The sequence below is a fragment of the Cajanus cajan genome, chromosome 3, assembly GCF_000230855.2.
Source record: "Cajanus cajan strain Asha chromosome 3, NIPB_CcT2T_4, whole genome shotgun sequence".
NCBI lineage: Eukaryota > Viridiplantae > Streptophyta > Magnoliopsida > Fabales > Fabaceae > Cajanus > Cajanus cajan.
Window position 1 is genome coordinate 15464832 of NC_138519.1, and position 27756 is coordinate 15492587.

Here is a 27756-nt window from a genome sequence, read left to right on the forward strand (position 1 = left end):
GTTCTTGATGCATTTTTTGTAAGTACCTCTCAATGCCACATAAAGGCTTAAGAAATTTTTCTATTTTTTACTCTAATAATAGAAAAATTTACGTTTTTAATTTGGATTCACACTTTTATATTTTTATTTTTAATTATTTTATTAAAAATCAAAATACTTTTTTTATTTATTTATCAATTAGCAGTCTTTTTTTAGAGTCTTTACAAAAGAATTGTTCTTACACCATGTCATCTACGTCATAATACTCTAATACTAAAATTAAGATGTAATTATGTATTATTAGTTAAAAATTCTTATGAAGATCAAGTTACTAGCTAGTAATAGGGAAAGAGATATTTTGTGTTTTTTTTTTATATTTATTTAAAATATTAAAGTAAAATAAAATATTAAAAGATATATGGTGATTTGTAATTAAAAGGTAGGTAGTTTGGGAGTGATTAGGAGGATAAAAACTTTATAAAAATATATATACAAAAAGAGCCTTTATATGTTTTATATGAAAATTTTTAAAAATAATTAAAATAAATAATAAAATGGGTAGTTAGTTTTGAAAGAGTGTGAGGAGATTTGTGATCTATTGGAGTTTTTTAAAAAATAAAAATAAATAAGAGAAAAATAATGAAGGAGTAGTTATTGAAAAATATAAGATATGGATGCATAAGAATATTATATTCGACTTGAAATACAAACATAAAATGAAAAGTATTAGAAATTCCTACAAACATTCTATTTGAAAAGCTTCCTTGAGAAAGAAACATTAAAAATCCTTAATTTTTAGTTATAGATAGATTATAGATAAATTTGATAAAACAAGGACAATGGTTGGCACTTGGTCTTCTGAGTTAGCAATGACCATCAATGCATTTTCATTAAATTGTGCTTCTGTAGGAAGATCATAACAATGATCTTGCACTCTGAAAATCAATTGATGGTGTAGAGTGGCAGCCAACGCTGCTTCTTCATGTAGTGCTCCAACGATCTAGACCTGCACCTTGAATCTTTTTGGGAGAGTTGGATCCTTTAATTGGACATTAAAGTTTGGAAATATTGTTAGAACAACACTTCCAGCATTTAATGTTGTCAGGACAGATCCAATGATGGCATGCTCGTAGTGATGAAAGGTAGAGTCTATAAGAGAGACTCTTGCAGTGACTGGAAGACCCTTTCTGCCATGTAAGGTTAAGACTAACCTTACCGCTCCAAAGTGAAGAGCAACATATCCTTCTCTTTGCCAGAACTTTATCAGGGATGGATTTATTTCTAAATCCACGTATTGTTCTGCAGAGGTTGCCTTCAGGGCACACTGGTCCATCTTCGTAGTTTGGATGAACTCTTTTATTCCAGGTCGAGGAGTTGAAACCAGCTTTCGAACATTCCAGGTAAAAGAACTTTTATGGCGTCTAAAGACGTTATAAGGGCTTAAGAGTGGTGGTAAAGCACTCTCGATCTGAGCATCTTCTGGAACTCGAGAATACTCAATCAAGTTTTCAAGTTTATCAGATAGGGTTTGTTTACAAGATTTTGGGATTGTAAGGTTGATTTGTGAAGAATGGGTTATAGAAGGTCGTGGGTTATCTAATTGGGAATCACTCATGTTGTGTAAAGCTTTCCTTACTCACTTTCTTCTATATAATTATACCTTATACCTCCTTCAAAAAGAGAGAAATACTTTGCTAGTAACGTTTAGGCTCTGATACCATATTGGACGGGAGCCTTATATATTATCAACATCATTATAAAACCCTTATCATTGAACATAAATATAATTACTCACTTAAATGATTAATTCTTGATTCGACCCATTCTTGCAATCTTTTTTAAAGAGACATTTATTTTGGATTATCTTTTTCTATTTTTAAAAATATGAAGATGAAAATATTTAATCCATATCTATTAGAAGGTCAAAGTGATATTTCTATAAGTAAAGAGATTTTATCCTAAGAGGTGAATGTGATATTTCTATGAAAATATTAGAAGTTATATTAACCCTTATAACGTTTATTTTTATTTAAATTATTTTAAATTTAAAAATATTTAAAAAAATATTAAAATTAATCAAGCAATTTTTTTTAATATATTTTTATAAGAATAACATTATTTCTAAGAATAAGATAGATGAAAATACAATATGATTCGGAAACAAACGTCCCGTAAGTGGGAAAAATATAAAATGGAAAAGAAAAAGAGTGGCATGGCTTAGCGTTGAAGTTAAAAAAATACCTTTGAGACATTTCAGTGTGTAATTGGCACACTCTGCAATCTCTGCATCTCCACATCACAATCTCAGGAACATGCCTGTAAGAGTATTGGACAACACCACCCCTTCTCAGGTTCAAGGTAATAATCATCATTTCTCATCTCATACCGCAATTTCTCCTTTTTGGTTCCCTTCTCCATTGTTTTAGGTATCTGAATTTGCCTCTTTTTTGGGGGTAATTGTTGATGTGATAATCCCTTGACGCATTCTGTTTTGGTTTGATTGTTCGTGTTAGGTGCGAATTCGGGAAAGACTTCGTTCCAATATTGTAGTCTTCTTGGCGTGGGGCAGGTACTCATTATTTTGTTCTGTTAGACTTTGTCAATTGGGATTATGGAAAGGAAGATAAAGAATAACACTGCTAAAGAAATTGGGTCTTTTTTTTTTTTTTTTTTTTTTTTTTTTTTTTTTTTTTAATTGGTTTAAGGGAATGTAGAAAATCTAACACTTCTTTAAGACAACTTGATAAAAAAAAATTATATATAAAATTTTGGTTGAAATGTTCATTTTGGGTGTTGATCAAAGTTTTAATTGGTTTGGAATTAGCAACTGGAACTGTTCTCGGATGATGGAAATTTATATGGGTATCTGAGGCTGACATTTATTGTGTGAATGTGGTTGGGCGCGTATTGAATGTCAATGGCAATGGTGGATGTTTGTTTATACATGTTATGATTGGCACTTGTTGGAGGATTCTCTTGTTGTCAGCAATTGGTGGGAAAGATAATTACTGTGAGTTTATGATTTTTTGTTTGACCTTATAAATTCATTTCAAGAAACTAACCCTCACTGGGGACAGCGGAGAAAAGGATGTGATAGGGTGGATTGAAGTGAAATGACTTTACATATCCATATGATGTCCATTTTCACTTTACCTTTGTATAACTACTTGACATTTAGTGAGCAGGAATTTTCTTCTAATGCCTCCCTTATGACCTTCTAAAGGCCTGGGAGATAGAGTATGTGATGAGTAGTTGATTTCAGAGCAAGAAATCAGCATTTAAAGTGATTCCAGTTCCATCTTGTTTAATAGCAATTAATTAAACAACCTTCTTCAACTTTCAAGCCTCAAAATTAGTTAATTAGCAGGGCTGTGAACTTGATATGTATTGCGTTTGTGATACAGCAACTTAATGCTTAGCCCATTTGGTTGGGTTGGCTAGTCAATGATCTATACCTTACGGATTCACCAAGGCTTTATATTGGCCGTTGATTTTTGACTGCTTTATTCAACCTGCCTTGTTTTATCCGGCCTTAGGTTGGCTTTGTAAAGTTTGGCTAAAAAGTGAAAAGTATGACATAAGTAGAGAAACATCTTACACTAATGATGTACTTCATGTTTCATGATTCTAAATGCAAAGTTATCCCAGTGCAAAAGGGTACATTATGTGTTAGAACTATACTTGTCTGGACTTAAACACAAGATGAGAGCCTTATCTAAATGACTAGTCCATTATGTGAGAGAGCCTCACGGCTTAAGTACTACATCAAGCTTCTTATGCTACTCAATGTTGGCCCTCGAACATTGTCTTCTTCTTTAAGAGCTCACATCTTTGGTGACTTTCATTCTATTGACACGACTCTACGGTAGTCTATTTCCCTTTGACGGCTTCACTCACCATCAATATTCATTATTGAACCTTAATTTAGCTTATAGGTAGCTCTTATTGTAGCCCAAATCTAATGAAAATACCAAGTGTTATGACTTAAACACAAGAGAAGAGCCCAACTCAAAAGACTAGTCCATTAGATAGGAGTCTCATGGCTTAAGTATCACATCAAGCTTCTTATGTTATTCAATATGGGACTCTTTAACAATACCACATATTTCTTTTTCTATGATAACCACAAATTTAATTTGTTCTATTGGATATGTATTGACACAACAACCACAACCAAGCCTTTTTCCACTAGGTGGGGTTGCCTAAATGGATCAAATGATGTCGTAATGTTTATGGACGAGTTATTGACCTCTAAGTCCTTATTTGTTTCACTTTCACCTATAGTTTTTCTTGGTCTCTGCCTCTAGTAACTAGATTTCCCTCCATATGTTCTACTCTTCTTATTGGGGCTCTTTTAGGTCGTCTTCACGCATTCCCAAACCACCTAAGATGAAATTCTACCAACTTTTCTACAATAGCTACTACCCAACTTTATGCCGAATGCATTTATTCTTAATTCTATATTGTCTCATACGTGTACTCATTTTATGGTTTCTCAGCTGTTAGATTCAAGGGTTTGGGCATAAACTTGAAGGTTTTATCAAAAGAATCTGCAATTTAACCAGAATCTGTTGTACAGAAGCTAACACAGGCCTCTTCCCTAACAAATACAAATATAACTGTCATACAACCCAAAAAATAACTGGCCTACATTTACTAAACACTCAATAATTGCCATACAAGTACAACGCATCACATAACTAAGCAGCATTGTCCTCAAGGCTTAAATGAGGAAATTGCTCTATTACAAAATGGTTTAAATGACACCAGAGGCTCCATCAGCTGGGCAGCTTCAATTTCCCCATTTGATATTCCATCATCACCTTTTCTCAAAATGAGAAGCTGAAACTTTCTTTCAGGGCATCTATTGAGAAGACTGAATGGTTGTGCACATTAGAAGCAGCATCCCTTTTCCCTTCTGTGAACATACTCTTAGTATGACAAACGCTTCATGTTTCTTTTCCTGATTTGGGTCCCTATTTGGCTACTGCCATCTGCACTGCTATTCGAATTCACAGCAGAACCCTGTTTGACTAATTGTATTTGGTTTGGGTGGGTATCTCCCGCTTTGCTTGAACCTGCTGCTGGGTTATACCCAGAATACATGCCCCGCACTGACCTGAAACAACTACCTTTCTCTTAGTTACTGATAACATAAATGTGCTTCCCTGTTACATCCATCTTGCTTGAGTCTTATGATTTACATCTCCCTCAATTTCCCTGTTGTCCTGAATGATGGAGCCTAGATACTTATACCATGAGAATGTTGTTAGGTATGTTCTACATCTCTAACTTCTCATTTATTTCCTCTCTTGATTCTCTGACCAAAACTATATTGTCTGCAAAAAGCTGCATCCACTCGTAATTTGCAATATGTAATGATTTTTCCTGTTATTTACATTAGCCCGTTAACGGCTATTGCAACTAAACACTTAATGATTAAATCATAATCTAGATGTACTGCTAGAGTTTTATTTTTGTTCTGGTGTTCATCTTTGTAAGATCTTAAGAAATAAGGACTAGGAAATGGAAGATGATAAAGAAGATGTTAGTATCCAGTCACAGTAATGGGTAAGGTATAGAAATAGTGTCCTAGAGCTAGGCTGCATGGATACAGGTATAGTACCCAGCATGTGTATAGATGTGGAGTACAAAATTATTTTAAAATTAGGGTAAGGGGACGGGCAAGTGTATGTGTGTGTGTATAAATGTAAAAGATTATATAATTTTTATTCTCATAGTAATATTCTTACCCAAATTTTGGAAACTCAAAAAATATAAAAGATTAAAATGTTTTTAGTGATATTATACTTCATTAGCCTTTTTACTTATATATAATAAAATACTTTTTAAATGAATCCCAAACCAAAACATTAAAAAAGAACATTTACAAAACAATAGAGTACACAACTTCAACTTCCACTGAATTAGATTTCACATCGTTTGTCTTTCAGCTAGTATATGGTATCATAAGTTCAGAGTTATTGCATATACTCAAGGTATTTATTTATATTTACAGGCCTTTTCTGGCACTCAGAATGTTTCAAGTGTACAAAAGGATGAAGCATGGAGAGTAAATGTCCGTATACAAGGATGTGACCTTGAGCATGGGTATTTGTGTGGCACCATGGAAGCACTAAATGTTCCTATGGCAGACACACCAGTGAGCAATTTCTTTATTGTTTATTTTTCTTAAAAGTGAAACAGAAAAGTGACCACTTTTACCCTTTTAGAAAATATGCATGTTTATCACTCTTGTTCTAGTTTAATTTGAATTATTTGTTGTGTTAAACTGTTAATTACTGATTTGTCACAAACAACTGAATCTGTAAATTTATGATAGAATCTATAATATATGTGATATATATGTGTGTGTTATCATAATAACATGTCTGTTTTATTATTTACCTGATAAACTCATCTATAAATGCACAGATGATGTTTCTTCTACTTCCATTTGGTGGCACAGTGGTTTTGTTAAATAATAAAGTTAACTGTCTTTGAATTTTTTGATTTTTTTAACCTACTGTATGCTAGAACTTGTCAGATTTTCACAGTAATTGTTATTAATCATTAATTTTCTCTGCTAATATTCAATCTTCTCATTTTATATTGCTGCAGTCACCAATATGACCCGACCTGAAATTAGTTTGTATGCCTATATCCTTATGTGGATACTATGCATATTCTGTCTCATTGCTACATGTTCAGCAGGGTTTAACTTTGATGCAATTTTAAATCAAGACTACTATAGATATTATATTTAACTTCTTCAAGTTCAAAATACTCTTGAATGTTGTTGTCACATAGAGCAAGTATATTACGTTAATCGACTAATTTTTCAGTTTTTCCCTTATATGTCCTTGTTGTCTATTCTTGGAAGTTTCTAGAAAGAGAGAAAAATCACCGTGGCATTCACTTTATCTTTTAATGATTTATGTCAGGTAGTAACATTCTGGGAAGGGGAGATTGTTGATACAAAGAATTATACCTTCTTCACTGGCAAATGGGAGGCAACGTATGTTACTATGCAATCAACTGTTAAATAAAGCATGGAGCTTAATTTCAATAGTACTGATGATGTCCATGTACTAATTGGATATATACTGTCTATGTTTTGCTTAACTTATTGTTTGTTTCTTTTTATTCTATTTTTTTTCAGACAAGAGGATGATACAAGGCACTGGTCTAAATTTTCATCTTTTTCTCCCTTAATGGTAACAATTTAGATTTTGGTGTCACCTCTAAGATGCATCAGCATCACATGTATTGTTTCTAATGCACTTTAACTTTCTAGGCCCAAGTGGAGTCTGATGGTGGCAAGTCTTTGGACCTGAGCAACTATCCTTACATATTTATGGTAAATTGCTTTTCACCAAAAGAAAATGACAATGGTGAAAAAAAATTATTTATCTGATATGAGAACCTTTACAAATTGCACTAAATTCTTTGTTGCAGAGATGGAAGGAGCAGTACTTTGTGAATGTTGGAACTGACTGTGGATTAACTATAGCCGGATTTTACTACATTTGTTTCTCTTGCAGTGATGGCTCTATCAGTGGATTCTATTATGATCCCAATAGCAGGTGCTCACCTCTTGTGTTTCCGATTGGTTTATTTTGATCCGTTTTTCAGTCTGAACTTCAGCAAACTTATTAGTCTTAAGAATATGCTTATCAAATCATTTAGCATTTTTTATTGCGACTTTTTTTTTCAGGATTAAATATGTTTTTTGTCCTTGAACTTTTGCGAATTTTCACTTTTAGAAATTTTATTTGGTTTTAGTTCCTCAAGTTTTTCTCCATGAACAATAAGAATCTTGACACTAGGAACCAAAGATGTTAAGAGGAAAAGTTTAAGAACTAAAATTAAAAATTGACAAAAGTTCAAGGATCCAAACTAATAAAAAAACTTTTGAGAAATTAAGAGTGAAAATTGACAAAAAATTTAAGGACTAAAAATATATTTAATTCTTTTTTCATTATGTCATTAAAATGCTTTTGACATGAAACTCATGGACCCTTTGCAGCCCTTACCAGAAGCTTGAGTTGAAATCAACTAATGATGGGAGATCAGGTTTCAGTTTTTCATCATATGAGTTGCAATAGATTGTGAGGCGCGTAGTATCTCAAGATTCATCATCTAATTGTCTGTATTGTATATGAGTGGGAACATGTGAAAAATTTGAGTTTTTTGTCGTTAGAATCAAAGCAGGGAGAACAAGGTTACTATTACCTAGCATGAGCCCCAATGTTGTAACCTCTTTCTTACCTGTGACTTCAGGGTTTATTACACGACTTACTGGTTTTTTAGAGTTTCAAACCATTATACACATATATGCATCTTGTACAATGTGTTTGTTTACTCTAGTTTTATTTTAAAATGCATTTAATTAATGTACCCTTATTTCACTTTGGTGACAGATTTGTTAGACTGTTTTCGTCTTTCATATATTCCTCTTAATTGGAACATTTTTCTTCTAATTATTTGTAAAATATAATTTTATTTTCATAATCTTTAGTAAAAATAATTATGTATACTACTTACCATTAATTTTTATAATTTCTTAAAAATATTAGCTTTAGAATTATATATAATTTCATCATGAACAAATAGTTGAATCAAATTCCTTAGGGTATGGAAAATCAGATTAAACTGGAGAAAAAAATTGTTGTGGCGATCATGAGTATCACTGTGTTATTACATAAAATTTAGACTATTAATTCAATAATATTTAGGCTTATTTTATTTTATTCACACCATCTTTTATTTTTTATTTTATAGAATGCTTCATTGAAAATGCTCGGGGCGAACATTTATGCTCCCAAACAAAGAGTGATATGAACATTGTTCATTTTAAGCATCTCATTAACGTTGTCATTTTTATCATATTACATTATATTACTTAGGCTTAAATATATATATATATATATATATATATATATATATATATATATATATATAATAATTTGGGCATGTTCCCACTAAATTATTTCAGTTATTTTAGTCATTCTAACAATTTTTTTATTTTATTTTTATTTTTATAGTTTTTCATTAAATAAGTTCTATTAAATAATAATGCGACGAATGAAGTGTTATCTCATCACACCACATGTCAAATACAAATTATTTGTTTATGTTCTTTTCTTAAAGGTAGTTTTTTTTCTTCTTCTTTTTTATGTATTTATCTAAACTATTTTTTTAAGAGAAAAATAATTTTCTACTTGTTTTAGAAGCAACACTCATAAAAAAAATACTTATATATATAATATTAAACAAACGGGCATGTAGGCATGTTTTGGAGACTAAAATGACAAATAATTTGTGAGGATTGAGAAGTTCATATCTTCTTACTTTTTGTGTTCGATTTTTGTGGTTAATTAACAATTTTTATCTTATAAATTAATTATATATATAAAAAATAAATTAAATTTGAATTATCATATTATTTAGAAATCACTCAGTTTTTTAGTACACCAATAAGACATAGAAGAACTAAAAATTAAGTCTAAGTATATTAAAATAAAAGAAACATGGTAAGAATACATATCAATATGTATTAATCGAGGTGTATAGAGACTAAAATCATATATATATATATATATATATATATATATATATATATATATATATATAAATGAATGTTACCTATCCGAATGAAATGATTATTTTAATTCATAAAATACTCGTGATTGTAAATTAAGATTTCCACAAACAAATTAAAAATTAGGACGTTGATAAAATTGCGTTAGTTTTGTAGTAGTAATTCACTAATTAGTATTTTACCGTATACACTAGGCATGAGAGAGACATGTATGGAGAAACATTTATACGCACATCCTCCTCGTGCCCTCACGCACACTATTATCTTATTAAGGTGGCAATTTAACAAGAAACCCACTCTCGCATTTACCCCTTTTCATACGGGTCGTGTCCTTCTTTTTATTTCCCTCTTTAATTAACTTCCTTCCACTGTGTACCAACCACAACTACCCCACTAATAACCATGTTCTCCAATCCCTATATAAATCATAACATATTATATTGTAAATTCCACCCCACAACACAACCATTCATATAATATCTCACAACCAAACACACCATGATCTAGCCATTGATAGAATCGTCATTTTGCACTATAACATGACACCAACCCTCCTTGTGTTTAGATTTCCGTTACAAAAAGAGCATATGCATAACACACATTTGCTACGTGATATAGCTATATATAGTAGTTACTTTCTTATTTGTGCGAACCAAAAGTGCCACGTTATTAATTGTTAGCTTCCAATTCATGATTTGTGTGTGTATATATATATATATGGATAATTTGCTATGTGATGAGGTGTGGCTTTCAAGGTCTGATAATACTTTTAAAGAAGTTGGTGAACCTATTGCACTCAAGAGTAGTTATGAAAATGAAGATTTTCAAGAGGTTTTCTCAATGTGTCTAGAGAAGGAGGTTTCTTGCATGCCCGAAGTTGACTATGCAAAGTACTTACACTCCAACAATTTGGTTTTTCATAGGTGCAGAGTTATTCAATGGTTTATCAAAGTAAGTTTCTTTTGCAGTTTCTAGCTTTGACACGTATATGTATAGAACTTAATTAACTGCTCTTTTGAGAAAATATTTTCTATATGTATTTCTTATATTGTTATGAACAATTTTAGAAAATAGTACTTTCTCAGACTAAAATGTCCTTACCTTGTACTTTTCTCTTAATTTCCATTTATATTTAACACAGTACATCACTCCTCATCTATTGTCTTTAACTTTTTGTTTTTCACTTGGTTCTTTCATGTGTATGCAGTGTAGAAGTCGCTTTAATCTTTCTTTTGGGACAGTCTTCTTGGCTATTAATTATCTTGATCGCTTTGTATCCATTTGTCAATGCAATGTAAGAAGTTTGCTATTGATCAAATTTTGTAGTATTTGTTACTTTATTCTGAATAATATATATGACAAGAGTTAATAGTAATTAAGCATTACTTGTAGCAGGCTTGGGAATACTGGATGCTTGAATTGCTTTCCATTACATGCTTATTGATTGCCTTAAAGTTCAATGAGATGTCAGCACTTTCGTTGAATGAAATTCAGGTGATTAAATTCTTACTGATAAAAAAACAGTAATATGTAACTAATTGTAATACTATATGAATATATACTGATAAAAAGTCTTGCATTGAAGGTGGAGGGCTTGCACTATTCATTCCAATCAAATGTAATTTTGAAAATGGAGCTGATCCTATTGAAGGCTCTGGGTTGGCGCCTTAACTCTATGACAAGTTATTCTTTTGTAGAAATGCTACATGTTGATTTCTTTGAACCTTTTCTTTATGAGAAATTTATTTCACGAGTCACTGATCTCCTTGTCCAAGCTACTTTAGGTATGTTCGCAAATCATGATATTTAGCAGCCTTTTGATCTGAGAAAATACTTTTTGTTTATTTTTAATAAAAATATCACTTTGTTTTTATTTTACTTTTGTTTCTTAAGACTTGCATATCTATATATTTTTTTCACTTACTATTAATAAAGACACTGTCCACTTTTATATGTATTTGTCTCTATATATAATAAGTTCAACACTATAATCCAGTTTAACTTTACTTTTGATAATTATCTTATCACCTCTATGAAGAAGTTGAAATGTATAGTATCTTTTATTATTTATATTTTTAATTAAATAAAATACACACGAGGTATTGTTGGTATATCAGCTGCATTTTGGCCAACCCTTAACTTTTGCTTACTTGTGTTCATAACTGCATGTTGCAGATCAGAAAATGCTGGAATTCAGGCCAAGCATTGTTGGAATATCTGCATTGTGGTGCACTCTAGACCAGTTATTCCCATCAACATCAGATACTTACATTACTTATATTATGAGACTCTTGAACCAAAGTCAGAAGGTATAACAACATGATACTTTATATTTATGCTTCTATTTGAACTTTTTATTGATATAAAATAATTTTCGGTTTCATTGAGGGCTTTTTCTTCTTCCAGGATGATATCATTAAGTGTCACAAGTTGATGGAAACGCAGACTTCATTGTGGTGTGAAAATCACCATTATTGCCCTCTAAGCCCAACAACAGTACTATTGAATCGCATTTATGATTAATGCTAAACCATTTAACAGCTTCATCTTTATTTGACACTTTCTACACATCATTGATCAAAGGAGCTAGAAGAGTTATTACCTAATAAAGTCTCTGTGTAGCTTATGTTTTTGTGATCTTTATTTTACTTAGTCAGAAAATAGGTGCAGAAGTGCAGTAGCAATATTATGTTGGAGGACTGGGAAGAAATCAATTAATATGATGAAAAGATTGAAGAGATAAAAGAAGATCATCATCTTTAATAAAGACAGATTATTCATTTTGGGTTTTCTATACTTTTTGGGTTTATGATATTAAATAATTTTTCCTTTCAGGATAAATATTGAAGTATGTTTCTATACTTTTTTTTTTTGTCAATTGTTCACTTGTTTTTCTGTTGAAGGCTTATTGTAATAGAAGTGAGTATTTTAGGCCACACAATTTTGTAGATTTTTCCTTTTTAATTTATTCATCGAAATTAATAGCAATAGAATTATAATTTTAAATTTTCTTTAAACATATGATGTGCTTGGTTATGAACGTGTGTAGTTAAGAAGGAAATTTCAGTGATATATAAGACAGATTTTTCTATCAAGATCTAGATCCACAATTTGCTATCACTGTTACTCAGTTTTCTTCAAAGAGAGGAGGAAGGAAAAAAAAAAAAAAAACTTTCAAACTGCATCAACAAATATTGATTTCCTAGGTGCAGTAAGTTCCATAAAAAACTAAAATCTACAAACTGGTTAATCAGTTCTCTATGGGTTTAAATAGTTTTAGCCTAACTTACCTCCAACTACATAGATTAATTGACACAAAATTGTTTCATCTAAATTAGAGATATACAGTTTGAATTCTTAGTATACAACTACAATAAATATTGAGAAATTTTTTTAGCCGACTTTAGTTCTATCATGTTTGAACATAATTGTCTCATGTAGATGATACTTGTGGTTAACATCTCTTATTTTTGGTTAGTAATTTTTCAACTGGATTCTTAAATTAACAGACCGGTCACCTAATTCATTCATCACTTTTTTTTTCAGTTGAACTTGTTGAACCAGTCTACTATTTTTGTCATTGGCTTAGACTTCACTTTCATTTCAATACCTTGTTCATGTTTGACAAACGATAAATTTTGAAAAAATTATTATTTTTAAAAACTCTAGCAAAGATAAGAGAAGTAATTATATGTCTTTGAAATAAATTAAATTAGAAACACATTTTTGCATACCTTTAAATTGATCAATCAAGGGATGCCAACCTCGTAACACCCCATAAGTTCGAAATTAACTAAATTTATTCTATAATAGTCTAAAGGTAAAAATATTTACTTATTGTCTATAGTTCCACTTACTTTATGTTATTATTTATATAATTTAAAATAAACATTTTGAATCCTATAGTTTAAAATAGACCTTATTAGTCTTTATACTTAATTTTTTTTTAATTATTTTTAGTTTTTATATTTAAAGATAAATCTTTTTAATTTTTATATTTGCAGATTTTTAATCCTTTGTTTCAGTCAATAGTTTTTGTAACGTATTTTGAAACTTATAGTTTAAAATAGACCTTATTAGTCTTTATACTTATTTTTTTAAATCATTTTCAATCCTTATATTTAGAGATAGATCTTTTTAATTCTTATATTGCAGGTTTTTAATCCTTTGTCTCAGTCAATTTTTTTGTAACGTTGTTTCTTTTATGTTAACGTGATAAATGTATTAATTCAACTTTGTGTATTTGGTATCAAATTTATTTTACTATCTCTAAATTAGGTTTTTCAAGTTTAGTACATCTTTTGTACTCTCATTTGTGACGTCCATTGTTGAGATATCATTTTTTTTCTACCCTTACAAAATTAAAGACTTCTTCCATGTTAACACAAAATAGATAACATTAAAAAAAATTGTTATATTTTGAATTATCAAATAGTAAAAACTTCTTTGATTGGTAGAAAAAATGGGGAGACAAATTTATATTGATAGGCTTAGTTGAAAGAAAAACTAGCTTAGAGGATTAGTTGGAATAGATTTGAGTGAAAATGACTTACTAGTTGTTTGGTTACAAATGTTGGGTACATGACCTATTTATAGGCCTCAACACCATCATTCATGTTTTATGTATAGGATTCTAGATATATCTATTTTAGAGTTTTATATCTATATGTAATTGTCTACATAATTTTAGAATTTGTATCATCTAGTAGTTACTAGCATACACCTATGTATTTTTCTATAATAATCTAGCTTATTCTAGAAGTTTGTATCACATTTTATCACTCCTCCTTGATACAAATTTCTCTAACTCCTTATCATAGTGCGAAACTGTTCGATTACTCTCGATAGTGCCTTTGTGAATATGTCAACAACTTGCTCTTCGGTCTTATAATACTCTATCTTGATTTCTTTAGTTGTTTCTGCTTCTCTATGAAGTGATATTTAATTGTAATGTGTTTTTTCCTGTTGTGATGTACTAGATTTTTTTGTCATTGCTATTGCTGATTTATTGTCGTAGTAGATTGTAGTAGGCCCAGCTTGTTGTTCTCCCATTTCTGCAAGTATTCTTCGTAGCCAAATTGCTTGACTTGTAGCTTCAGCTACTATAACATATTCTGCCTCTACGGTTGATTATGCAACTATTTCTTGCTTTTTTGATGCCCAAGAAAATATTCCTGATCCGAGTGAGCAGGCATAACCAGAGGTGCTCTTCATGTCATCTACCGATCCTGCCTAATCACTGTCATGTATCCGAGCAAACTTGAGTTGGTCATGGTTTTGTACCATATACCAAACTCCTTTGTGCCTTGTAGATATCTTAGAATTCTTTTAGCTACTGCAAAGTGAATTTGGCTTGGACTTTGCATAAACCTTGATAAAAAGACTTACAACATACATTATGTCTACTCGTGTGACTGTTAAATATAGTAAGCTTTCAATTAGACTTTTGTAGCAAGATGTATTAACATCTGGTGCTCCACCATCTTTTTGTAGCTTCTCCTTTGTCTCAAGCAGAGTAGTGACAGTCTTGCAACCACTCATCTTGAACTTTTTCAAGAGAGTTTCACTATATTTCTTTTGACAAATGAATATCCCTTTCTTCTTTTGACTTACCTCAATACCAAGGAAGTATTTCATCAAGTCAGGGTCCATTATTTCAAATGTCTTCATCATGTCTTCTTTAAATTTTGTCATCATCTTCATATTGTTCCTCGTGTAGATAAGATCATCTACATATAAGGAGATGATGAGAGTGTCATACTAACTTTGGGTCTTGATGTATAATGTTGGCTCACTCTTACTCCTCCTAAATCCATGATTGGTGAAGTATTGATCTATTCTGTTGTACCATGCCCGAGGAGCTTGCTTCAAACCATATAAAGTTTTTCTAAGCCTTAGTACTTTGTCTTCATTGCCCTTGCTTATGAAACCTTGTGGTTGGTCTACATAGATCTCTTCTTGTAATATTCCATTGAGAAAAATAGACTTGACATCTAGCTAGTAGATATTCCAGCCTTTTTGTGCCGCAAGAGCTATTTGAGCTCTAATTGTATCTAGGTGTGCTATTGGGGAAAATGTCTTGTTGTAGTCGATTCCAGGTTGTTGTGAATAGTCCTTAGCTACCAATCTTGCCTTGTACTTTTGTATGGTTCCGTCCAGATTGAGCTTTGTCTTATAAACCCATTTTGCCTCGATGATATCTTTGTCTTTTGGATAGTCTACTAGGTCCCATGTGTTATTTTTTTCAATCATTTTTTATCTCTTCTTCCATAGCCTTGACCTATACTTGTTGCTTTGACGTTGCTTCAAAGCTTTCAGGTTCACGTATGGCCAAGTTGCAAGTTTCATATATATCCACCAAGGATCTAACTCGTCTTGAAGTAGACTTTGGTGATGGAGTTTGTTGTTGTGGAGGAAAATGAGGCTTGCAGTTTCTTCTTCTAGTTGTTGCATTGAGATATCAATGTTTTTCTCCACTTTCTCGTCATTCCAATTCCAAGCCGCATTTTCATCAACTTCAACATCTCGGCTAATAATCAACTTCTTGGTTTGCAAGTTGTATACTCGGTAGCCTTTTGACTGTGTGTTATACCCAAGGAAGATACCTCATACTATCTCGTTTTCTAGCTTGTGCCTTTTCTCTTTTGGAACGTGTATGTAACAAATAGATCCAAATACCCTTAGGTGCTTTGCTGATGGTTTTTTCCCGCTCCAGGCTTCAATTAGAGTCTTATCTTGGACTACCTTTATGTAGACAGCCGTATAAACTACTTCATCCCAAAAAATGTTTGGTAATCCTTTCTCCTTGAGCATCGATTTGGCCATCTCTATCATTGTGCAATTTTTCCATTCAGATACTCTATTTTGTTGTGGAGAATATGCAACTGTAAGTTGTCGCTCAATGCCTTCATCTTCGCAGAATTTATCAAACTTATGGGAAGTGTATTCTTTGCCATGATCACTTCTAAGTACTTTTATTTGTTTTCTACTTTGCTTTTCAACAATGGTCTTAAACTTCTTGAAAATACAAAAGACTTTTGATTTTGCTTTTATGAAGTAGACCCAAGTCATTCTAGAAAAAATCATCTATGAAGAGAATGAAATACCGTTGTTTTGGAGTGACAACGTGTTGAGATTTCCGTTGAAGTACTTTTGTTATAATTGAAATTTAGTTTAATTCTATCAACGGTCTCAAACACGGCAAGTATACCGGCCGTTCAAGTAGTAAAAATATCGTATCCACAGGGATTAGAAGGTAAAATAAGCATTTATTGACTATTCGTGACTAAAAAATAATTCCAATTTCATAATTTGTCATGTGAATTCAAGGTTAAGACTATTGGAATGAAAGCTGTAAATAAATATTGGTTTGTGAGTGGAAAGGGTAGAAATGATTTTATGGTTTTGTGAGATTGTGGGGTCAGATTTCACCAAACGTCAAACTAATGAATCCTTAATCTCTTGTTAAATTCATTGCTTAGTCAACCCAATAGTTTACTCAAACCTAATCCCTTAGAGCAAGAGCCTAGATGTGGATATTGAATATCAATCCCTTGAGTACCCAATATCTACATCCGCATTACGGGCTAGGGTTTAAGACTACTAATGGGCTAAGCTCCATTCCTAGATACATTTCCCACTAGGCATTTGTTTCAGAGCTAGTTTCAAGGGTTATTTTCCAATACCCAATGGAACCTATATCATGCAATGAGATTAAATCCAAAGCAAGCATTAAGAATAGAAACATAAACAACAATGAATGAAACAACATGTATATATATCATAAAAACCGTAAGGATTACAATAGAATTCGTTGGTTACATCTAACCCCACAAAAATGGGTGAAACCACTCAACAAAGAGGGTAAATACAAAATAGAGATGAAGGGAGAAATGAAGAACCGAAGGAAAGACCCACACACAAACGGCTCCAAGCTCCGGGAATCCCTTCCACAGCTCCCAAAACGCGCCCAATGTGTGAATGAGGGAGAAACCCTCGAAAATGGCTTCAAATACGAGCCTGGGAGGTCAGATTAGGGTTTCGCGTCCGGCGCCTAAGTCTTCGCGCCCGGCTCAGAGTCTTCTGAGCACTTTCTGCCTCGTTATAAGCCCGGCGCAATTACTTTTACGCCCGGCGCAGTGTCTTCCAGAGGCTTTCAAGCATTCTCTGCCTTAGATCAAGCCCGACGCAATTCTCTATTAGGCCCGGCGCAATTCGTTCCAGAGAGTATTGAGGTACTCTCTACCTCGATCACGCCCGGCGTGGTGGAGTCTCGCGCCCGGCGCATGTATGACTTCCAGAAGCCCACTGCTCTGTTCTTCTCAAGCCCGGCGCGGCGTCATCTTGCGCCCGGCGCAACCACTCTGCTCTGCTCCTTGGCTCCTTATGTTTCCAATCCAAAAGATCTTCAATCCTCAAATCTCTAGCTCAATACCTGCACAAAAAATGAGGTGTATTAAGGTATTGTTAGCTAAAATGGGTTAGCTATATCTGCACAAAAGATGAGTCAAAAAGGGAACAATTATCTTGCAATGGTGCTAAGAATGAGTAGAGTTGTACAATAATTCTCATTCAAAAAGATGTATAATTGAGACTTAACAACTCCCCCAAACTTAGAACCTTGCTTGTCCTCAAGCAAAAGGTAATTAATCTAGCAGATAATAAGCAATTCATGTGTGTCAAATTCTATATCCTAGTTCACTTGTATTTTCCTTTCGCAAGCATGAACCTCAGATGAACTTTCAGTCACAATTGTTGCAATGGAACATGACAAGGTGCAAACAAAGGTTTCAAAAGAGATCAAAGAGCTGAGAAGAGTAATGACTATCTATGTATACATCCTCACTAGGAAAGTGTTTCTCTCTATGCACACTAGTGTATTAGGGTGAGTGTTTCTCTCATATCTACTACTCACGCCACATGATTCAACTTTGCTCTTCGTTTCCAAATGAAACCAGTGGTAAAACAAATGCAGGCACTTATCACAAGGTCTTTATTAGGGCAATTCTGGGTCAAGCAGGGTCAAGCATTAGCAGTTTTATGGTTTTTCAAGGATTGTAGGTGCTATGGCTTAAGAGAGCAATTGGAATTTTTACAATGATATCCCTCTCCATACCCCAATACAACAATTTAGCACACATGCCCTTTCTCGGATCCAAGCCATTTGCCTTTATGAGATACATATTTACACTTTTGCATCTTAATATTTTTGTTTTTTGTTTTGCTTTATCTTTTTTTTTTTTTTTTTTTTTTTGAATGGCTGATCACATACTTCCTTTTTCCCCAAAATTTCCCATTTAACAACTCCCCCAAACTTATTTGATGTCATCAATTTGCTCTCTTAACCAAAGCAACGGTTATGGTTAATTTTTCCTGGTTTGGGAGAAGTAGAAGGTGTGGTGTTTGGGCTTAGGAAAGTATGAGTCAAGTGAGAAGTGAAAATGGCTTTTTGGCTTAGGAGGTTAACAAAATAAGGAACAATATGAATGCCTTGATCACCTAAGTACACACATAAGTAAACCACCAGGGAAACTCAAGCAAAGTCTATCATGCAACATAAGCGTAGTTCACTCATTAGTGTTTAGGCTCAAACCTCACCCGGCTATTCATCCACAAATTATCAAACTCAGCTCAGTTCTATGATCAACATTGAAACCCGTATGCAATTGGTCATGAACTAAAGATCTAATGTGACTTGAAAATGTCTAGGGTACAAACACTATGAACATCAAGCAAACTACAATCCAGAATCAACCACAAGCAAAGCAAGTATCAACAAGATTAAAAACCATGCTAAAGCAGAATATTCACAAAAAGAACCAACAAAGTAATCACCAAAAAGAAATAGATATATAAAATAGAGTTCTGGAACATGAATAGTACAACACTGAAATGGAAAGACTAAAACATAAATGACAAGAAAAACAATAAAAAGTAGCTAAGTCAAGCTCCTTCCGTATCCATCATGGGGCCTGGTCATCATCATGTCCGGGGTCAGCTCCACCCTCCTCAGCAGCAGCAGCAACACCAGCATCCTCGGCAGCTCCACCCCCCCCAAAGAAAGAGGCCTGGTCCCCAGGCCACCCCGTGTAAGAATGGTAATCAGCGGTGGTGGGGAATTGGTAATCAGGGGCAGAGTGCAGCGTGAAACTCCTGAATGCATCAAACATGAAGGTCTGTCCACGGTGGAGAGACTCCATTTGGCCCTCGTGCCTCTGCATAAAAGTATGAAGGCGGTCCTCCTGGCGCTGCATGAATGTGGTCATGCGACCCTCCAAGGCGTCAAAACGCTGATGGATAGTGAGGGGAGGGTCTGGGACAGCAGCATCATCCATATGCACGTCCTCCTGGGGCCCAACAGCATGAATAGGCTCGGGGGCAGGGACTGCTGGTGGAGCGCGGTCCTGGCAATAGGCAGAGATGTATCTGCTGTCAATGGCCCTGCCAGGACCCTCAAAAGGCGGTGAGTGGACATCCACACCGGCAAGCTGACACAACTGGGTGATGAGGGAAGGATGTCCTAGTGCTGAGCCAGGTGCGGAGTTGGCGCAGCCAGCGATCTCCATGCAAATAATGCCCCCCAGATCCACGGTCCTCTGAGTCATGATACAGTACATAAGCATGGACCGGGTCCAGTGCAGGTCAGAAACGTGGGAGCACGGGAGAATGTTAGCATGCACCAAAGCTGACCAAATTCTAACCACCAGTAGAAGATCCCTGCGTTTCACGTGCAGAGGTTGCTGAGCTCGGTTCCTGTGGAACCCACATCCTGGCATACATATGGCAGCCTCAACCACATCAGGATCCATAGTAGTGTGGCTGTAGTTGCCGTACTCATTCTGCTCATCGTCCCTCAGTGTAGTCCCCAAAAATTCATTGATCGTCCGAGCGTCAAAGGGGACATGCACACCCCTAACATAGCTAGTGAATGGGGCAAGGCCCTCCTGTCTCAGAGCATTAGTGTAGAACTCTTTGACCACAGCTATGTTAGCCGGAAGTGGATAGGAACCGAGCTTTTCCCATCGGCGCCTGCGCAGTTCAGCATGAAACTCGGGAGCCTCATTTGGCTCCAGCTCGACCCGCCTCTCCAGTATAAATTTCCGAGCACTAGTGACCTCGAAATGCTTCTCATTGCGTTCTGTCAGAAAGAGGTTGGAATAGGGTCGTCTCGGCCGGCGCGAGGGCTGACCCGATTTCCCTGCACGAGGGTGCTTACTGGAGGAAGCCATCTGTAGAAAATAAACAACAGAAATCCCAGGCAGACAGACATGAGCATAAAACATATAAGGATGACCAGTGCAATTTACTGAAAAGGAAACTAGCCCTAGACTGAAACTAAACCCTAAAAAGAAGCTAAAAACAGTGAAAAGAAGGGTCCAGATGTGATTTGCGCCGGGCATAGGATTTCATTCGCCTGGCGCAGGGAGTGTAGAAACTCTCTGGAAACACTCGCGCCAGGCGCAAATCAAATTTGCGCCAGGCGTGAGACAACATAATATCTCTCTGGAGACTCACGTGCCGGGCGCAAAACAGAATTGCGCCAGGCGCACCACAGACGAAATAAAATTTCAAAAATAGAGGGCGCCGGGCATAGGATTTCATGCGCTGGGCTTGAATTCAAACGGAAAATTTAACTCGTTTTGTGCCAGGCATGGTTCGGTGCGCCTGGCGGTCATGCACCCAGGGGTTACACAAATGACAACATTCTAGCCCTAAACCCCCAATGTGGGTCAACAGAAACCTTAGGACCCCAAAAACCAAAAACAGAAAGAACAAGCTACAAAACAAGACAGAAAAACCAAAAGGAACGAAAGAAAATGAAAAGGAAGAAAAAAAAAGGACTTACTTGAGTGGAGTAGAGAGTGAAGAAGGCGAAGAAACTAAGCCTAGACGAGCCCTTGAGATGTAGAGCGTGAATAGTGTAACACCCCAATTTTTATAAAAAGTATTTTTGTATTAATGACATTTTCGTAATTAGTAATGGTATTTTCGTAATTTTGATACAGGAATGAGGGTATTTTTGTAAACTTATTATTAATGGCATTTTCGTAATTTTTAATGGCATTCTCGTAATTTTGTTAAAATTTTTGGGGTATTTTTGGTTTCTGGAACGGGCCGTTCCAAATGTGGAACGGGCCGTTCCAAATGATAAAATTGTGTATTTTTGGGACGTCCAGAACGGGCCCAGAACGGGCCGTTCTCCAAAGGAGAACGGGGCGTTCTCCTTGCAGAACGGGCCGTTCCAGAAGGAGAACGGGGCGTTCTCCTTGCAGAACGGGCCGTTCCAGTTGAAAATTTTGCGTAGATTTGAAGGGTCCAGAACGGGCGTTCCACTTTTCGGAACGGCCGTTCCGGATAGGTCCGCGAAAATGCCTATAAAAAGGCCCCTCCTCCCTCTCAAATCCTCACACCTCTCATCTTCTCTCCCTTCTCTCTTTTCTTTCTCTCTCTACTTCCTGCTGTTGATGGAAGGAGCTTAGGGGGTGGAGGTTCTACCCTAGTTCCGGTCCCGATTTAAGGAGAGAGAAGAGAAGGTTCTGCCCGAATTTTGACTATTGTTTAAGGAAAAAAGAAGAGGAGGTTCTGCTCAAGTTACTATTCATCCAGGTACGGGGGAAAAGGGGATTATTTATATGTAGAGTACATGAGGGAATTGGGTAGAGAAAGAATTTCTTAGGATTATGATTAATTTTATAATTATATTAGTTCTATTGAAATTATATTTGAGGTTTTGTAGGAATTATGATCTGGGAAGAAAGAAGAAATTATAAATGTTGTGAACTAGATTTTGGAATAATTATGAGTTTCATTGTTATATTAAATTGATTATTTTATTGATTATTATAATTTATGAATATTATTGCTATATTACTCGTTAAGAATGGATGATCTTGATGTGAATTGCTTGAGGGGTGTGTAAATCCTCATTTTGTTGGGCTTATCTGTTGTGTATGTGATGTGGAATTGTGTACGTGATGTGAATTTAAGTTATGAGAAGTGTGGAATGTGAATGAGATGTGAATGAGATATGATTATGGTACTGATGACCAGGGGTGAGCACGGCCCTAAGCTGATGGGTAGCGTGACCTTGGCACAGTGTTATGTCAGGGGTGAGCACGGCCCTAGGCTACTAAAAAGGGTAGCGTGACCTTGGCACAGTGTTATGTCAGGGGTGAGCACGGCCCTAGGCTGGAAAAAGGGGTAGCGTGACCTTGACATAGTGAAATTTGTGTGGATTATGAATGAATTGTAATGTTCAAGTGGATTATGATGGATTGATGTAATTGTGAATTGAGATGTGAAGATGATGAATGGTTGATAAATTATGATACATATATATATATAAATGCTTATGAATATTTTATTAAATAATGAGTTAGGATGAGATTATATTATGATGTGTTTGTATGTACTTTGCATATAGATATTTTCTTTTCTCACCGTATAAACTGTGGATATTTTAGGTGAAGAAGATCCAGCTACGATTGGCATCTAGGATGCCAACAGTTAAAATTCTGGGAACGCTCTGATAGTGTGACATCGGGGCAGATGATTTCTAGGATGAAATATTTGTGTATTTGGTACTGTAATATTATTTTGAAAACAATTTGCAAAACTCTTGTGTTTTATGTTTTATATCTCTATTAATGTGATTGTCGAATTTTTATGTGAACCCTTTTACCAACTTAGAAAATTTAACCTTCTTAAATGTATTATAAATTTTTTATATATGTGTTGGGGTAGTAAGGGTGTCACATTTAGTGGTATCAGAGCCTGGTTGATCCAATCGGCCGTGAGTAATGAGTCTACTATGCTTGTTTGGTAGATTAATAATGTGATGAGTTGATTGATGTGCTAATGAGATGATTAATTATGTTCTTATTTATTTATTTGTGTGCATTGTATTCTCAAGATTTGTCTGATAGACATGATATAACTTGATGATGCTATTTTTGATTGATCTTTTCATAATTTCTTATTTGTTTGATACTTTTTTACGTAAAAAGACCTTAAATTTGGATGATTTAAGAGTTTACGGTTAATGGAATTTAGGAATCTATAGTAGTAAGCAATTGAATCAAAGGTGGTTGTATTTGAGAATTGGAGTTTTGATATTTTGATGAGAGATTGGAATGTTCCTTGAGTATTGGTGTTTGCATGTTAACTTTATGGTTTAGGTAGTATGTAAATTTTATTCTCTAAGTCCTTTGTGAGCTGTTTTGAAAAGCTTGAATATGAGTTTAAAGTGGAAAAAAAGTGAGTTTGGAATGGTTAAGGTATTTTGTGAAATGTTAGTACACTAATGCTAGTATGATAATTCCTTATGTCTGTTGTTTATTTGATTGTGTACTATTTTCTTAGATTATGGCTGGTAGGAATGATCGTGCAATTGCTGATGCTCTTCAAGCATTAGCACAAGCTGTAAGTAACAACTATAGGACTGAAATCGCTCCTAATTGGTTAGAGCGATTTCAACGAAATAATCCACCTACTTTCCAAGGAGGATATGACCCAGATGTTGCGATGAATTGGCTAATGGAAATCGAAAAGATTTTCAATGCCATGGAGTGTCCTTTCACTCAGAAAGTGAGGTTGGCTACCTTCATGTTGACTGCTGATGCCCATTTTTGGTGGGAAGGAGCACTTCAAAGGATGATTGATGCAGAAATGCAATTGAATTGGGACAACTTCAAGAGGGTTTTTCTTGAGAAGTATTTCCCGGATGATGTAAGAAGCCAGAAGGAAGTTGAATTTCTTGAACTAAAGCAAGGGAATGACACAGTGGCAGAGTATGCTGCAAAATTTGATGCCTTGGTTCGCTACTGTACTCATTACCATGGTGAGGATGGCGAAAGGGCTAAGTGTATTAAGTTCGTGAATGGCCTTCGCCCTGAGATAAAAACAGCAATCAATTATCAAGAAATTTATCACTACCCGACTCTTGTCAACAAGAGTAGAATTTATGACCGTGACAATCGTGCACGTGCTGACTATTACAAGGGAGCTGGAGGTCCTATGCGTACCACAAATTCTAGTGCTTTAGGTAAAAGTAAACCTTACACCAAGTCTACTGGGAATTCAAGTTCTAAGGTGAAATATCAAGATTCGATGCAACGAAAGAGTCAATCTCCAATGGTTGGACAAACATCAAAAGGGGGGAGTGAGGGTTCTGTTCCACGCGATAATTGCTTCAACTGTGGAAAGCCAGGTCATAAGGCATATGAGTGTTGGGTACCAAGAGTGATAACATGTTACAACTGTTACGAGAAGGGACACAAAGCTCGGGAGTGCCCCAAGAATAAGAAAGAAACAACAGAGGTTGAAGGGAGCGCTAGCAAGCCTAGAGCCACAGGAAGAGTATTTGCCTTGAGTGGTGTTGAAGCTACTTAATCCAAAGATTTCATCCAGGGTATGTGTTTCATCAATGGAACCCCTCTAATTGTTTTATATGACTGGTGCGACTCACTCTTTTATATCACGTGTATGTCTAAATTACCTATTTTTTTTTCCCTTGTCTTTTGAACTACTAGTAGAGACACCCACTAGTGGTTCAGTGATCACTTCTAATATCTATCCAAAGTGTCCCTTGACTATTGATGATAGAGAATTCATAGTTGACTAAATTTGTTTGCCTCTAAGTCAGCTAGTGAGATTAGTAGCTTCCTTGGATTGGCTGAATACTATAGAAAATTCATAGAGGGATTCTCCAAGTTAGCATTACCTTGACAAGTTTGACTACGAAAGGAGTTGTGTTTGTATAGGATAGTAAATGCAAGGATAGTTTACCGGGCCCTTGAGGAAAAGTTGACTAGTACACCTGTTTTAGTATTGCTTGACTTTTGTGGTTTATTGTGATGCTTCTAAAATAAGTTTGAGTGGAGTGTTGATGCAAGAAGGAAAGATAGTGGCTTGTGATTCTAGGCAACTGAAAACTCATCATAGGAATTACCTTACTTATGATTTTAAGTTAACGGTTGTAATATTTAGAGACATTGCCTATATAATTATAAGCTTGAGGTATTTATTGATCGTTAGAGCCTTAATTATTTGTTGACTGAAAGAGTTAAGTTAAGTTTAAACTTCTAAGAGGACTAATATTTCAAACTTAGTTGTTATTTGAGAAAAGTCATTGTGGCAACCGATATTTTGAGTAGGAAATCTTTTACTTTATGATTAGAGATTCAAATTAGGGATTTAAGTTTGACTTATGAGATTACTCTTAATAGTGTAAAACTAGGTATGACTCGAATACTAAGTGGATCGTTGAAAGAAATTGGAGAAGCATAATTAGTTGATTCATTTGATAACAAGATATGAGATTATAGGATAAGGTGATGGATAAGAATTTGACTTGGGTGTAGATGGAGTGGTGAAATTAGTGATCTGATACGTATACCTAGTGAACTTACACTTAGGTACTTGATCTTTAGAGACAATCATAGAAGTAAAACCAATATTGTAGCAGATACCTCGATTATGATAACCTCTGATATATCATTTTGATGATTTAAGGGTTGGATTTGATTGAAGAATTTAGAGACTTATGCTAGATGAGTGAGATTACCCTTAGAAGCATTGAATGGATTATGCTGAAAGTAACTAGTGAATTAATGGATGAGATTAGAGAAGCTTAGGAGTCAGATCCTTTCTTAGAACCAAGTGGAGAAGATTGGTAGAAGTATAGATAACCAATTCTGAGTAGAAATCAATGTTGTTTTGAGGAGCAAGAACCAATTTGGGTGTTTAGTAACCTTGAATTAAGAAAGATGATTTTAGAGTAAAGACATACGAGTGTTCTTGAAATATATTTACGAACTACTAAGATGTATCAGAGTTGCGCAGCGGAAGTGTAGTGACCTAAGGTGAAGAGAAAAGAAATCATATACTCGTGTTTAGTATACAAGAAATCTTTACAAATTTTGTAGCAATTAGACGTCTCATTTTGGAAGTAAGATGGTGAATGGATAGACCTTAATTATAGGTTTGTTTGAGACATTTAAGAGATTGATTTAGATTCCTTAAAATTTACTTGTCTTACCCTTAGATTTCCTTGGTAAAATGAATAGAGTTGTAGGTAGTGAGGTTGCATAAGAATTAGAAGTAAGAAGCGAAGAATTTACCATTGCAAAATTTCGAGGACGAAATTTCTAAAAGGAGGGGAGAATTGTAACACCCCAATTTTTATAAAAAGTATTTTTGTATTAATGACATTTTCGTAATTAGTAATGGTATTTTCGTAATTTTGATACAGGAATGAGGGTATTTTTGTAAACTTATTATTAATGGCATTTTCGTAATTTTTAATGGCATTCTCGTAATTTTGTTAAAATTTTTGGGGTATTTTTGGTTTCTGGAACGGGCCGTTCCAAATGTGGAACGGGCCGTTCCAAATGATAAAATTGTGTATTTTTGGGACGTCCAGAACGGGCCCAGAACGGGCCGTTCTCCAAAGGAGAACGGGGCGTTCTCCTTGCAGAACGGGCCGTTCCAGAAGGAGAACGGGGCGTTCTCCTTGCAGAACGGGCCGTTCCAGTTGAAAATTTTGCGTAGATTTGAAGGGTCCAGAACGGGCGTTCCACTTTTCGGAACGGCCGTTCCGGATAGGTCCGCGAAAATGCCTATAAAAAGGCCCCTCCTCCCTCTCAAATCCTCACACCTCTCATCTTCTCTCCCTTCTCTCTTTTCTTTCTCTCTCTACTTCCTGCTGTTGATGGAAGGAGCTTAGGGGGTGGAGGTTCTACCCTAGTTCCGGTCCCGATTTAAGGAGAGAGAAGAGAAGGTTCTGCCCGAATTTTGACTATTGTTTAAGGAAAAAAGAAGAGGAGGTTCTGCTCAAGTTACTATTCATCCAGGTACGGGGGAAAAGGGGATTATTTATATGTAGAGTACATGAGGGAATTGGGTAGAGAAAGAATTTCTTAGGATTATGATTAATTTTATAATTATATTAGTTCTATTGAAATTATATTTGAGGTTTTGTAGGAATTATGATCTGGGAAGAAAGAAGAAATTATAAATGTTGTGAACTAGATTTTGGAATAATTATGAGTTTCATTGTTATATTAAATTGATTATTTTATTGATTATTATAATTTATGAATATTATTGCTATATTACTCGTTAAGAATGGATGATCTTGATGTGAATTGCTTGAGGGGTGTGTAAATCCTCAT

The 27756-nt window shown here is 34.8% G+C and overlaps 3 protein-coding genes across 4 annotated transcripts; all 3 read left to right on the forward strand.

Moving 5' to 3' along the window:
- The first annotated feature begins 2167 nt into the window (after positions 1–2167).
- Positions 2168–8401, forward strand: LOC109797137 (glucose-induced degradation-like protein). The gene is made up of 8 exons (XM_020357067.2): positions 2168–2337; positions 2493–2548; positions 5999–6142; positions 6924–6997; positions 7142–7196; positions 7277–7339; positions 7438–7565; positions 8009–8401. Exons 1-8 carry the CDS (start codon positions 2292–2294, stop codon positions 8085–8087), a joined length of 645 nt encoding a protein of 214 aa, XP_020212656.1. The 5' UTR covers positions 2168–2291; the 3' UTR covers positions 8088–8401.
- A 1326-nt stretch (positions 8402–9727) lies between these two features.
- On the forward strand, positions 9728–12551 carry CYCD7;1 (CYCLIN D7;1). Of its 2 annotated transcripts, none has more exons than XM_083070532.1 (6): positions 9728–10534; positions 10791–10877; positions 10979–11077; positions 11169–11241; positions 11759–11892; positions 11990–12551. In XM_083070532.1, exons 1-6 carry the CDS (start codon positions 10274–10276, stop codon positions 12104–12106), a joined length of 771 nt encoding a protein of 256 aa, XP_082926658.1. In that variant the 5' UTR covers positions 9728–10273; the 3' UTR covers positions 12107–12551. The 2 variants fall into 2 exon arrangements, with proteins under 2 accessions (XP_082926658.1, XP_082926657.1); XM_083070531.1 differs by having other exon boundaries at positions 9731–10534; positions 11169–11367.
- An 11299-nt stretch (positions 12552–23850) lies between these two features.
- LOC145956091 (uncharacterized) lies at positions 23851–24973 on the forward strand. The gene is made up of 3 exons (XM_083071651.1): positions 23851–23859; positions 23945–24169; positions 24296–24973. Exons 1-3 carry the CDS (start codon positions 23851–23853, stop codon positions 24971–24973), a joined length of 912 nt encoding a protein of 303 aa, XP_082927777.1.
- Positions 24974–27756: the final 2783 nt, after the last annotated feature.

Bases quoted from the DNA above. Each gene is read 5' to 3' on its own strand.
- LOC109797137 (XM_020357067.2), top strand. From the start codon at position 2,292: ATGCCTGTAAGAGTATTGGACAACACCACCCCTTCTCAGGTTCAAG. The intron at 6,143-6,923 runs GTGAGCAATTTC...GATTTATGTCAG, and splicing joins TTCCTATGGCAGACACACCA to GTAGTAACATTCTGGGAAGG. The intron at 6,998-7,141 runs GTATGTTACTAT...ATTTTTTTTCAG, and splicing joins ACTGGCAAATGGGAGGCAAC to ACAAGAGGATGATACAAGGC.
- LOC145956091 (XM_083071651.1), top strand. The intron at 24,170-24,295 runs GTGAGGTTGGCT...TTTCTTGAGAAG, and splicing joins AGTGTCCTTTCACTCAGAAA to TATTTCCCGGATGATGTAAG.